Source organism: Tursiops truncatus, chromosome 12 (genome assembly GCF_011762595.2).
Source record: "Tursiops truncatus isolate mTurTru1 chromosome 12, mTurTru1.mat.Y, whole genome shotgun sequence".
Taxonomy (NCBI): domain Eukaryota; kingdom Metazoa; phylum Chordata; class Mammalia; order Artiodactyla; family Delphinidae; genus Tursiops; species Tursiops truncatus.
In genome coordinates, this window is record NC_047045.1 from 36,413,022 (window position 1) to 36,426,808 (window position 13,787).

The window sequence follows — 13,787 nt, forward strand, 5'->3', positions numbered from 1 at the left end:
GTACATATCTTAAAGAACACTTTATTGCTGGAAAATGCCTACCATCACCTGAGCCTTCAGTGAGTCATAATCTTTTTTGCAATAGTAACATCAAAGATCACTGATCACAGATCATAACAGATATAATAATAAAAATGAAAAAGTTTGAAATTTTGCAAGAATTACCAAAATACAACAGAGACATGAAGTGGACAAACGCTGTCGGAAAAATGGCACCAACACAGATTTGCTCGGCACACGGTTGCCACAAACCTTCAATCTGTAAAAAAAATACAGTACCTGCAAAGTGCAATAAAGCGAAGCACAATCAAACAAGGTATGCCTGTATATATAAAACAAGGTATGCCTGTATATATAAAACAAGGTATGCCTGTATATATAAAACAAGGCATGCCTGTATATATAAAACAAGGTATGCCTGTATATATAAAACAAGGTATGCCTGTATATATAAAACAAGGTATGCCTGTATATATAAAACAAGGTATGCCTGTATATATAAAACAAGGCATGCCTGTATATATAAAACAAGGTATGCCTGTATATATAAAACAAGGTATGCCTGTATATATCATCTCATAGAATCCTGCAGGAATGCTGCAAAATACGCACTAACTCTGTTTTACAGCTGAAAAAACTGTGGCAGGAAAGTTAAATGACTCACCCAATGTCACCCAAGAAGTACATGTAGATTTCAGGCCTGACAGAGCTTCAAGACAAAGGCCCTGTATGTCTACTGAGAACACTCTGATTTTATAAATACTATTTATACAGACTAAGGATCAGAAAACTTCGTCTTAGAGGGCCAAATACTAAGTGCGTTAGCCTTTGTGGGCCAGGCAGTCTCTGCTGCACAGGTAAAGCACTAAGGCAGCCACAGACACTGTGTGAACAAACAGGTGTGGCTGCTCTCCAATAAAACCGGAGGCCAGTATGTTCACCTCTGATATAGAAGAGGGGCTGGCAAACTGCAGCCCGCGGCCAGATCCAGTCCGCCATTGGTTTTGTAAACAAAGTTTTATTTACCTGGAAAAAGCCTGGATCTGCCTAAGAGGCAAGAGATCATTGTTTTGGGGTGTGCGAGGAGAGGGGATTCAGAGCACCGCCTAAACGAACTCCAGAGACCGGCGCGAGCTGCAGCTATCAGTGTGGACCCAGAGACGGGCATGAGATGCTAAGGCTGCTGCTGCCGCCACCAAGAAGCCTGTGTGCGAGCACAGGTCACTATCCACACCCCGCTTCCGGGGAGCCTGTGCAGCCCGCCACTGCCAGGGTCCCAGGATCCAGGGACAACTCCCCTGGGAGAATGCACAGCGCGCCGCAGGCTGGTGCAACGTCATGGTGGCCTCTGCCGCCGCAGGCTCGCCCCGCATCCGCACCCCTCCCTCCCCTCGGCCTGAGTGAGCCAGAGTCCCTGAAGCAGCTGCTCCTTTAACCCCATCCTCCCTGAGCGAAGAACAGACGCCCTCAGGCGACCTACACGCAGAGGCGGGGCCAATCCAAAGCTGAACCCCAGGAGCTGTGGGAAAAGAGAAGAGAAAGGGAAATCTCTCCCAGCAGCCTCAGGAGCAGCGGATTAAAGCTCCACAATCAACTTGATGAACCTGCATCTGTGGAATACATGAATAGACAACGAGTCATCCCAAACTGAGAAGGTGGATATTGGGAGCAATGATATATATATATTTTTCCCTTTTCTCGTTTTGTGAGTGCATATGTATATGCTTCTGTGTGTGATTTTGTCTGTATAGCTTGGCTTCTACCATTTGTCCTAGGGTTCTGTTCTTTTTTTTTTTTTAGTATAGTTTTCAGCGCTTGTTATCATTGGTGGATTTGTTTTTTGGTTTGGTTCCTCTCTTCTTTCTTTCTTTTTTTATTACTTTAAAATTTTTTTATTTTTAATAATTACTTTTTATTGTTTATTTTAATAACATTATTTTATTTTATTTTTTTCTATCTTCCTTCCTTCCTTTTTTCTCCCTTTTCTTCTGAGCTGTGTGGCTGCCAGGGTCTTGGTGCTCTGGCTGAGTCTCAGGCCTGAGCCTCTGAGGTGGGAGAGCTGAGTTCAAGACATTGGTCCACCAGAGACCTCCTGGCTCCACGTAATATCAAACAGTGAAAGCTCTCCTAGGGATCACCATTTCAACCCTAAGACCCAGCTCCACTCAACGACCAGCAAGCTATAGTGCTGGACACCCTATGCCCAACAACTACCAAGACAGGAACACAACGCCACCCATTAGCAGAGAGGCTGCCTAAAATCATAATAAGGTCACAGACACCCCAAAACATACCACCGGACATGGTCCTGCCCACCAGAAAGACGAAATCCAGCCTCATCCACCAGAACACAGGCACCAGTCCCCTCCATCAGGAAGCCTACACAACCCACTGAACCAACTTTACCCACTGGGGGCAGACACCAAAAACAACAGGAAATGCGAACCTGCAGACTGCAAAAAGGAGACCCCAAACACAGTAAGTTAAGCAAAAGGAGAAGACAGAGAAACACACAGCAGATGAAGGAGCAAGGTAAAAACCCAGCAGACCAAACAAATGAAGAAGAAATAGGCAGTCTACCTGAAAAAGAATTCAGAGTAATGATAGTAAAGATGATCCAAAATCTTGGAAATAGAATGGAGAAAATATAAGAAACGTTTAACAAGGACCTAGAAGAACTAAAGAACAAACAAACAATGAGGAACAACACAATAAATGAAATTAAAAATTCTCTACAAGTAACCAAGAGCACAATAACTGACGCAGAAGAACGGATAAGTGACCTGGAAGATAAAATAGTGGAAATAACTACTGCAGAGCAGAATACAGAAAAAAGAATGAAAAGAATTGAGGACAGTTGCAGAGACTTCCACGACAACATTAAATGCACCAACATTCGAATTATAGGGGTCCCAGAAGAAGAAGAGAAAAAGAAAAGGACTGAGAACATATTTGAAGAGATTTTAGTTGAAAACTTCCCTAACATGGGAAAGGAAATAATCAATCAAGTCCAGGAAGCACAGAGTCCTATACAGGATAAATCCAAGGAGAAACACACCAAGACACATACTAATCAAACTATCAAAATTTAAATACAAAGAAAAAATATTAAAAGCAACAAGGGAAAAATAACATACAAGGGAATCCCCATAAGGTTAATAGCTGACCTTTCAGCAGAAACTGTGCAAGCCAGAAGGGAGTGGCAGGACACATTGTGGCAGAACATATTTAAAGTGATGAAAGGGCAGAACCTACAACCAAGATTACTCTACCTGGCAAGGATCTCATTCAGATTTGATGGAGAAATTAAAAGCTTTACAGACAAGCAAAAGCTAAGAGGATTCAGCACCACCAACCAGCTTTACAACAAATGCTAAAGGAACTTCTCTAGGCAGGAAACACAAGAGAAGGAAAAGACCTACAATAACAAACCAAAAACAATTAAGAAAATGGTAATAGGAACATACATATCGAAAATTACCTTAAATGTAAATGGACTAAATGCTCCAACCAAAAGACATAGACTAGCTAAATGGATACAAAAACAAGACCCGTATATATGCTACCTATAAGAGACGCACATCAAACCTAGGAACACCAACAGACTGAAAGTGAGGGGATGGAAACATATATTCCATGCAAATACAAATCAAAAGAAAGCTGAAGTAGCAATTCTCATATCACACAAAATAGACTTCAAAATAAAGACTATTACAAGAGACAAAGAAGGACGCTACATAATGATCAAAGGATCAATCCAAGAAGAAGATATAACAACTGTAAATATTTATGCACCCAACATAGGAGCACCTCAATACATAAGGCAAATGCTAACAGCCATAAAAAGGGAAACTGACAGTAACACAATCAGAGTAGGGGACTCTAACACCCCACTTTCACCAATGGACAGATCATCCAAAATGAAAATAAATAAGGAAACACAAGCTTTAAATGACACATTAAAAGATGGACTTAATTGATATTTATAGGACATTCCATCCAAAAACAACAGAATACACTTTTTTCTCAAGTGCTTATGGAACATTCTCCAGGATAGATCATATCTTGGGTCACAAATCAAGCCTTGGTAAATTTAAGAAAACTGAAATCACATCAAGTATCTTTTCTGACCACAACACGATGAGACTAGATATCAATTACAGGAAAAAATCTGTAAGAAATACAAACATATGGAGGCTAAACAATACACTACTTAATAACCAAGAGATCACTGAAGAAATCAAAGAGGAAATCAAAAAAAATACCTAGAAATAAATGACAATGAAAACACGATGACCCAAAACCTTTGGGATGCAGCAAGAGCAGTTCTAAGAGGGAAGTTTATAGCAATACAATCCTACCTCAGGAAACAAGAAATATCTCAAATAAACAACCGGAACTTACACCTAAAGCAATTAGAGAAAGAAGAAAAAAAAAACCCCAAAGTTAGCAGAAGGAAAGAAATCATAAAGATCAGATCAGAAATAAATGAAAAAGAAATGAAGGAAACAATAGCAAAGATCAATAAAACTAAAAGCTGGTTTTTTGAGAAAATAATCAAAATTGATAAACCATTAGCCAGACTCATAAAGAAAAAAAGGGAGAAGACTCAAATCAATAGAATTAGAAATGAAAAAGGAGAAGTAACAACTGATACTACAGAAATACAAAGGATCATGAGAGATTACTACAAGCAACTCTATGCCAATAAAACGGACAACCTGGAAGAAATGGACAAATTCTTAGAAAAGCACAGTCTTCTGACACTGAACCAGGAAGAAATAGAAAATATAAACAAACCAATCACAAGCAGTGATATTGAGACTGTGATTAAAAATCTTCCAACAAACAAAAGCCCAGGACCAGATGGATTCTCAGGTGAATTCTATCAAACATTTAGAGAAGAGCTAACACCTATCCTTCTCAAACTCTTCCAAAATATAGCAGAGGGAGGAACACTCCTAAACTAACTGTACGAGGCCACCACCACCCTGATACCGAAACCAGACAAAGATGTCACAAAGAAAGAAAACTACAGGCCATTATCACTGATGAACATAGATGCAAAAATCCTCAACAAAATACTAGGAAACAGAATCCAACAACACATTAAAAGGACCATACACCATGATCAAGTGGGGTTTATCCCAGGAATGCAAGGATTCTTCACTATATGCAAATCAATCAATGTGATACATCATATTAACAAATTCAAGGAGAAAATCCATATGATCATCTCAATAGATGCAGAAAAAGTTTTCAACAAAATTCAACACCCATTTATGATAAAAACCCTCCAGAAAGTAGGCATAGAGGGAACTTTCCTCAACATAATAAAGGCCATAGAAGACAAACCCACAGACAACATCGTTCTCAACGGTGAAACTCTGAAACCATTTCCACTAAGATCAGGAACAAGACACGGTTACCCACTCTCAGCATCACTATTCAACAAAGTTTTGGAAGTTTTAGCCACAGCAATCAGAGAAGAAAAAGAAATAAAAAGAATCCAAATCAGAAAAGAAGAAGTAAAGCTGTCACTGTTGGCAGATGACATGATACTACACATAGAGAATCCTAAAGATGCTACCAGAAAACTACTAGAGCTAATCAATGAATTTGGTAAAGTAGCAGGATACAAAATTAATGCACAGAAATCTCTTGCATTCCTATATAATAATGATGAAAAATCTGAAAGAGAAATTAAGGAAACATTCCCATTTACCAGTGCGAGAAAAAGAATAAAATACCTAGGAATAAACCTACCTAAGGAGACAAAAGATGTGTATGCAGAAAACTATAAGACACTGATGAAAGAAAATAAAGATGATACAAACAGATGGATTGGATTGGATTACCATGTTCTTGGATTGGAAGAATCAACATTGTGAAAATGACTATACTACCCAAAGCAATCTACAGATTCAATGCAATCCCTATCAAACTACCACTGGCATTTTTCACTGAACTAGAACAACAAATTTCACAATTTGTATGGAAACACAAAAGACCCCGAATAGCCAAAGCAATCTTAAAAAGAAAAACGGAGCTGGAGTAATCAGGCTCCCTGACTTCAGACTATACTAGAAAGCTACAGTAATCAAGACAGTATGGTACTGGCACAAAAACAGAAATATAGATCAACGGAACAGGACAGAAAGCCCAGAGATAAACCCATGCACATATGTCACCTTATTTTTGATAACAGAGGCAAGAATATACAATGGAGAAAAGACAGCATCTTCAGTAAGTGGTGCTGGGAAAACCGGACAGCTACTTGTAAAAGAATGAAATTAGAACACTCCCTAACACCATACAAAAAAATAAACTCAAAATGGATTAAAGACCTAAATGTAAAGCCAGGCACTATGAAACTCTTAGAGGAAAACATAGGCAGAACACTCTATGACATAAATCACAGCAAGATCCTTTTTGACCCACCTCCTAGAGAAATGGAAATAAAAACAAAAATAAACAAATGGGACCTAATGAAACTTCAAAGCTTTTGCACAGCAAAGGAAACCATAAACAAGACCAAAAGACAACCCTCAGAATGGGAGAAAATATTTGCAAATGAAGCAACTGACAAAGGATTAATCTCCAAACTTTACAAGCAGCTCATGCAGCTCATCAAAAAAACAAACAGCCCAATCCAAAAATGGGCAGACGTAAACAGACATTTCTCCAAAGAAGATATACAGATTGAGAACAAACACATGAAAGAATGCTCAACATCACTTATCATTATAGAAATGCAAATCAAAACTACAGTGAGGTATCACCTGACACCAGTCAGAATGGCCGTCATCAAAAAATCTAGAAACAATAAATGCTGGAGAGGGTGTGGAGAAAAGGGAACCCTCTTGCACTGTTGGTGGGAATGTAAATTGATACAGCCACTATGGAGGCTCATTAATAAACTGAAAATAGAACTACCATACAACCCAGCAATCCCACTCCTGGGCATATACCCTGAGAAAACCATAATTCAAAAAGAGTCATGTACCAAAATGTTCACTGCAGCTTTATTTACAATAGCCAGGACATGGAAGCAACCTAGGTGTCCATCGACAGATGAATGGTAAAAGAAGATGTGGCACAGATATACAATGGAATATTACTCAGCCGTAAAAAGAAACAAAATTGAGTTATTTGTAGTGGGGTGGATGTCATACAGAGTGAAGTAAGTCAGAAAGAGAAAAACAAACACCGTGTGCTAATGCATATATACGGAATCTAAAAAAAAAAAAAAAAAAAGGTTATGAAGAACCTCGGGGCAGGACAGGAATAAAGATGCAGACGTAGAGAATGAACTTGAGGACACGGGGAGGGGGAAGGGTAAGCTGGTTCAGATGAAGTAAGAGAGTTGCACGGACTTATATATACTACCAAATGTAAAATATATAGCTAGTGGGAAGCAGCCGCACAACACAGGGAGATCAGCTTGGTGCTTTGTGACCACCTAGAGGGGTGGGATAGGGAGGGTGGGAGGGAGATGCAAGAGGGAGGAGGTATGGGGATATATGTATATGTATAGCTGATGCACTACGTTATAAAGCAGAAACTAACACACCATTGAAAAGCCATTATACTCCAATATGGATGTTAAAAAAACATAAACAAAAATAAATAAATAAAAAGCATAATTCATAAAAAAAAAAAGGTTTTATTTATTTTTGAACTACATCTAGCCCATTATCTAGACTACTCCTAGACAGGTGAAGGGCAATTCACTGAGGTAAAATGATGCCCTAGTTTCACAGAAACATCCTCGGGGGCATCAGTGCTCTTTTTTCTAACTTTCTTTCACAAACAACAGTCTGATTCTTAATCTGTGGTCTCTGCGGTCCAGCCCCCTGGTGGGAGAGCCCTGATAAACACCTGGTGCCTGACAGGTGACCTCTCACTGCAAAGGAACAGAGTCATCCTGCATCATCCATTAGTAAGTGATTCCGTTTCTGAGAAACTCAGTACAGTTGGGGCGCTACGAAAACAAAAATGGAGATTCTTAACCTGAAAAGATGGTGACCAGAGACTGAACTGGTGGTACCATGACAATTAAGCAGTTCATTCATCCGTTCTAATATTTTATGGCGCGCTCACCCTGTGCCAGCCAGACATACAGACGAATTTCAGACTGAAAGGGCTGGCTCCTAGCACTTGAGTATTTTATGTAGAGCAGATCTATGTTGTTATTTATGACACCACGAGACCTGAGCCAGAAAACAACCCACTTTCAAGCAAGCAGACAAACTGTGTTGCCTTGAGCACCCAGACAAGGGGCTCTGGCTTCGTGTCAAGAGTAGCAGTGCCGGGAGCAGAACCTTTAAACTCTAGGAGGACAGGGACCACGCCTGGCTCAATGCCCAGAAACAGCAGGAGTTCCCCCAATATCTGTTGCCCGTATTGTTGTGGATTACCTCCACGGCTCCTGACAAAGTGGGGTGTGCGGGGCCCGAAAGTCAGATTTTTCTGACTCACATTGTCAGGATCAAATGCTCCATACCTGAACTGTCTGGTAATCGGAAGCATCGATTCCTTTCACAGTCACCTCTCGGAAGACTCTGGGCTCCAGTTCCTCTTTGGTCAGATCACAGTGATAAATGATACCTAGAAGGAAGTGGAAGTCTTAAGTTCAGTCCACAAACTCACTAGATACAAGGGGGGCAAAGATCACAAAGCACAGTCAGTAGTGCCGTGTAAGGTCACTGTAGCAAGAGAGCCCACAATGGTCAGGCGTGTGGAGTGCCTGACTTCATCATCACCATGTCATCATCACCAGTTCACACTTCATCATCACCATCGTGTTCGGCCTTCCGTTTTACAACAGTTACCTGGGTATTCATTTTAGAAGATTCTAATGCATTCTGTGACCATGAGAATAGTTAAACCTAACTGCAGAAACTTAATAGGTCTTCCCCACGCCAGGTCACTTAGGAGAACAGGTCAAAGAAGATGGGAAACTTCATGTAGGGCCGTTTTACCTGAGAAGTGATTAAGATGGAAAACTCAAATGACTTGCCTAAAGTCAACAGCCATTCAGGGGTCTCTTGATGGGAACTCTGGGGCGCCTGTTACCTGCTACCCACCCATCTGTGGACACACATGTGGAGAGCAGTCAAGGACCAAAGATAGCCTTTTAGGGTAGCCTTTTAGGGTAGCCTTTTAGGGTAGCCTTTTGGAGTTGCCTTTAAAATTTTGATTATCCCAGTAATTGTGCACAACACAGATTGATGAACACACACCACAACATTTTAGCTTATTTTAACCACTAATGAAAATTCCATTTCCTTAATTTAACGCTACTACACTCTAACATTCAAGAACTAAACCAAAGAAACAATAACTAAGACGAATCGTTACTGTTCGAAAACAACAACATTGCTATAGTTTATGAAACAGAATTAGTCATCTGGAGTGGCTGGTGTGGAAACAGCCCTCCCACAGAATACTTTAAACATATGCTGTCAAGTATATGAAAAATCAATTTAGAGATCCTGATACTTGCTGGAAAACCAGAAACTAAGCGGTACTCCCACAGGGCACATTCAAATTGATTGATCATGTGTTAAAATGGCAGCTTGCTTTCTTTTCAACTCCTCTGTGTACGTATGAACTTCACTAACAGCTGAGAAACAGCACTCTGCCCCCCCACTGGCAAAGAGTAATACATTCAGATTCCTTAACAGCAGGACTGCTAATCCCTATGAATGTTATCTCACTTCTCATGCTTACAAATTATTTTAAGGTTTATAATAGGGAATATGATTAACACTGACAGTGGGGAGATGTGTAACATGACCGAAGTCCTGGCTTTCTTAGTTTAAGTTATAGTTGGATGTTTGTTGGAATATGACTTTATATATAAAATACTTCCAGACTACACTCTGGGCATACATTCTAAATTACCAGATACACTGAATACTGTACTTGCCCAGATAAATGTAATCTCGAGGGCAAATTGCTATCTTCACATGTATGTTAATTTTTGAAGAGCTTCTTCATTAGTACCTGCCCCACTTCATCCAAACACAAAAAGCATCTGAATCCTTGGAAAAAACTCTAGACCAAACAACGACGACGACAAGAGACTGCAGAACAAGCATGTGCCATTTGAGCATCGGACTCACCCCGGCATCACTGTTACCTGTACTACGGTGAACGACGAAGGACCCTGGGGCCAGGATTCCCAGCTCTGGCCAGTTACTGGGGCAGTGACCCCAGTGAAAGACAGTGAGTAGGAAACACACTCTAAATGCCTGTTTATCTAGAATAATCGAGACATCAAACCCTCCAATAGCAGAATGAAATAAGTATAGGACACGGGCTGGCTACTGTTGGGAGAAAGGGTGCCGAGTGCCTGACTTTAATTCTTCTGTTTGGGGCAGAAGCGGCACCTTGGGGGAGGCTGGGTTAAACCTAAAGGTACTGGTACTTAATATATTTGATGGATACTTTCTGTTTATAGATCCATCGGGGTCAGTCCAGGTTAGCCCACTGCATATTCACTCTGTAACATGAATTCCTGTAGTCTAATGATGCTTTGTGTCCTGTCTGAATTGGTTTGCTTAAGTACAAGGAGCGGGGAAGGGATTGGAGAAACCATCCTAGAGTCATGAATCAGAGAGGACTGGTCAGGTGATCTCTGGGGAATAATTTCAAAGTTTAAGGGCAAAAGAGAACTGAATTATGGAATTCCCTTAAGACCACACGAGGTGTCTGCACTTGACATGGGTCTCCTGATGAAACAGTGTTTTAACAAGGCTATTCTAGCAATAGGAAAGAGGCAGGGACGATCAGCTCGAATATTCCTGCTATATATAATCTGAATAAATGTAAGGAGGTGAAAGAAATGGGAGTTAGGAGGAAGGGGCAACCCTAGAGGTTGCTAAAGAATCATCAGAGGAATCTGGAAAATCGGATGTGCAAAAAGAAGGCAAAAGGAATTTGTGAAGATGACCCATGTAGATACTGTTTCATCCAATTATAGGTTGGGTTTTACGGTTATTAAAAGAAAAAAACCCCACAAACTAGAACAAGTCTCTCAAAAATTGTTTGCACTCCTTGGTTATTTACCCAATGGAGTCGAAAACATGTCCACACAAGAACCTGTACACAGATGTTTACAGCAGCTTTATTAATGATTGCCAAAAGTTGGGAGCAACCAAGATGTCCTTCAGTAGGTGAATGTGTAAATAAACTGTGGGACATCCAAGCAATGGAATATTACTCAGTGCTAGGAAGAAATAAGCCATCAAGCCACGGAACAACCTTAAACTCACATTACTAAGTGAAGGAGCCAACCTGAAAAGGCTACGTAATCTAAGAGTCCACTACATGACATTCTGGAAAAGGCAAAGCTATGGAGACAGTGAAAAGATCAGTGGTTGTTAGGGGCTTGGCGGGGGGAAGGGATGAAAAGGGCTGAGCACAGAGGCTTTTAAGGGCACTGAAAACACTCTGCACGGTATCATAATGATGGATACACGTCGTCATACATTTCTCCAAGCTTAGAATGTACAGCACCAAGAGTGACTCCTAAGGTAAGTCACGGACTTCAGGCAACTATGACGTGTGTCCATGCAGGTTCATCAGTTGTCACAGGGGATGTACCCTGTAGCAGGGATGCTGATGACGGCAAAGGTAGTGCATGTGTGGGGCAGAGAGTGCATAGGAAATCTCTGTACCAGCCCTTCAGGTTTGCTGTGGACCTAAAACTGCTCTAAAAAAATAAAGTCTTGAAACATTTTTATGCCTTTCCCAAAGAGCCTGGGAAAGGTTCTTTGATTTCTTCTCCCTGTCTCTCAGAGCCATGCAGCTGGGACGCCTGTACTGGATTATTCCAACACACGCAAGTCTGGAGTGAGCCTTAGACAACGCTCAAGGTTCCATGAGTACAGAATCAGTCGGCTCGACCACTAAGTGGTTTGAGCCACAGGGAATAAGTGTATCGTGCTCCAAACTGCCCTGGCTGCCTCTGTTCTTCCAAGTGCGACTCAAGGTACAAATGGCTTGGCTCAAGACGTGTCTTCACTATGTACCTCCATGGGAAACGGTCAGCTGGTGTTCACCTGCCAGACGTACCACGTGTCCACAGCAGCTGGCACTGCAGGTATTTCTGGCCCCAGGGCTTTATTTATAATTTAGTGTCTCTGCTGTTTACTGCAGTAGTGGACAGCCAATCTTCAGAGACCAGCGCCAGACAGCCTTTGAGCGGACATGCATGTATGTGGGAGTGTATATGTACACACTGCCATTCCTGCTTTCGAGGAATCTAGTTTAATTGTCTGATGGCCACTTTTACATTTGGATAAGAAGGCCTGAGTCTGGAAGCCCCGTTCTCCGGTTTTAGATATCAAATTACATGAAGGAGAGAAAAGAAAAAGCAGGAGGCAAAATGAATAAGAAAAGACAAAGGAGAAGAACAAAGCACGGCAGCACCAAATTAAAGCTTGCTCAGGAGCGTCCTGTCCATACAGCACTGACAACACACTCCTCCTTCCAAACCGCACGGCCACGGTCACGGATAGGATTTCACTGCTTGGTACAGAACTCATCATTTTATGCTGGGACAGTGAGCCCTTTCAGCCCTGGGTAATGATGAACTTGTTCCTGAAATAAATGGCCACATGGGGTCACTGAAGGTGGTTTACAGGCCTCTGGGGACTCTGGCTTTTATGACGAGCAGGTGAGTCAGCGCTGCTCCGTTCTCCTCATTGCCCTTTATCCATTATCACTGTTTCAAGGCTATGAGGCTTTCCAAAGTCAAATTTCTGGAACCAGTGTAAGTTGAGGAAATAAAGTGTGGATCGCACGGCAGTGGTTGAGAATGGCTCTCTGGAGGAAAGCTACTTCTCTTGGTTCCTGTCCACTGGCTGCCACTGTCCCCCAAGCCCCAGGGGAGGAGGGGTGAGGCTCGAGACACCCTGATGTGAGGTTCTTGACCTGTCAGTTCCAGACTCCTGGCCCTGGGCATGGTTTCCACATCTCTTTGAGATCCTCTGAAAGGCACATGGGCAAGTAAAGCTTGCTAGGTGTTCCAGATGTACCATCAGCCCTACGTACAGAGCATCATTCTTTTGGTTTCAATAACCCTGACGGCAACCTGTCATGACGATAAGATTCCTTAAAGACTGCCTGCTCTGTGACTCAGAGGCACGAAAAAAAAAAGTGTATCAGGCATCACTGTCACCTGCCAAACCCCGGGAGGAGGACAAGGCCACTTGTGCACCTGCTGGGCTCTCCCCTACGTCTGCCTTATTTGCTGAGGACCAAACTATTGCAACAAAACTGGGTAGGACAGAAAGGACGATGAAGGAGCTCAAAAAACAAACAAGGAAAGTGCAGACATCTTTTCAGCCAGACTGCTTTCAGGATAGGGTCTACCCAGTCAACGGTACACTGCCAACTGAGCCAGGCTCCTGGGATAAATCAGGGTATGTGTTATGGCTTCGGCTGTAACAGAAACACTGCAGCCAAGTGGAGAAACGGGAAAAAACCGAAACAAGCAAAATGAGTGTGACCAACTTAAAAAAAAACAAGTTATACAGAAAGCTACGTTTAGTTTGGGGAAAATTAACTGATACCGTAAAATTGCAATTTACAAGTGTTTCCTTTTCTACTAGAACCAAGTAACAAATTCCGCCCCCCCATATGATGTAAGACTAAACTTTCACAATTACATTTTAATCCAGTTTAACAAGAGCAGAATTTATTGTTTTAAAACAATTTATTAATGTCAGATGTGACTACAGATTTTTATGGAACACTTTTAGTTATTTGCACTG

At 41.5% G+C, this 13,787-nt stretch overlaps 1 protein-coding gene across 1 annotated transcript in view; it reads right to left on the minus strand.

The window, feature by feature from the left end:
• Positions 1 to 13,787, minus strand: part of PREP (prolyl endopeptidase) — a 138,644-nt gene that overhangs the window by 52,164 nt on the left and 72,693 nt on the right. Inside the window, exon 10 of the mRNA XM_019929501.3 lies at positions 8,507 to 8,610. Coding sequence (XP_019785060.1) covers positions 8,507 to 8,610 — 104 coding nt within the window. The remainder of the gene's footprint in view (positions 1 to 8,506; positions 8,611 to 13,787) is intronic.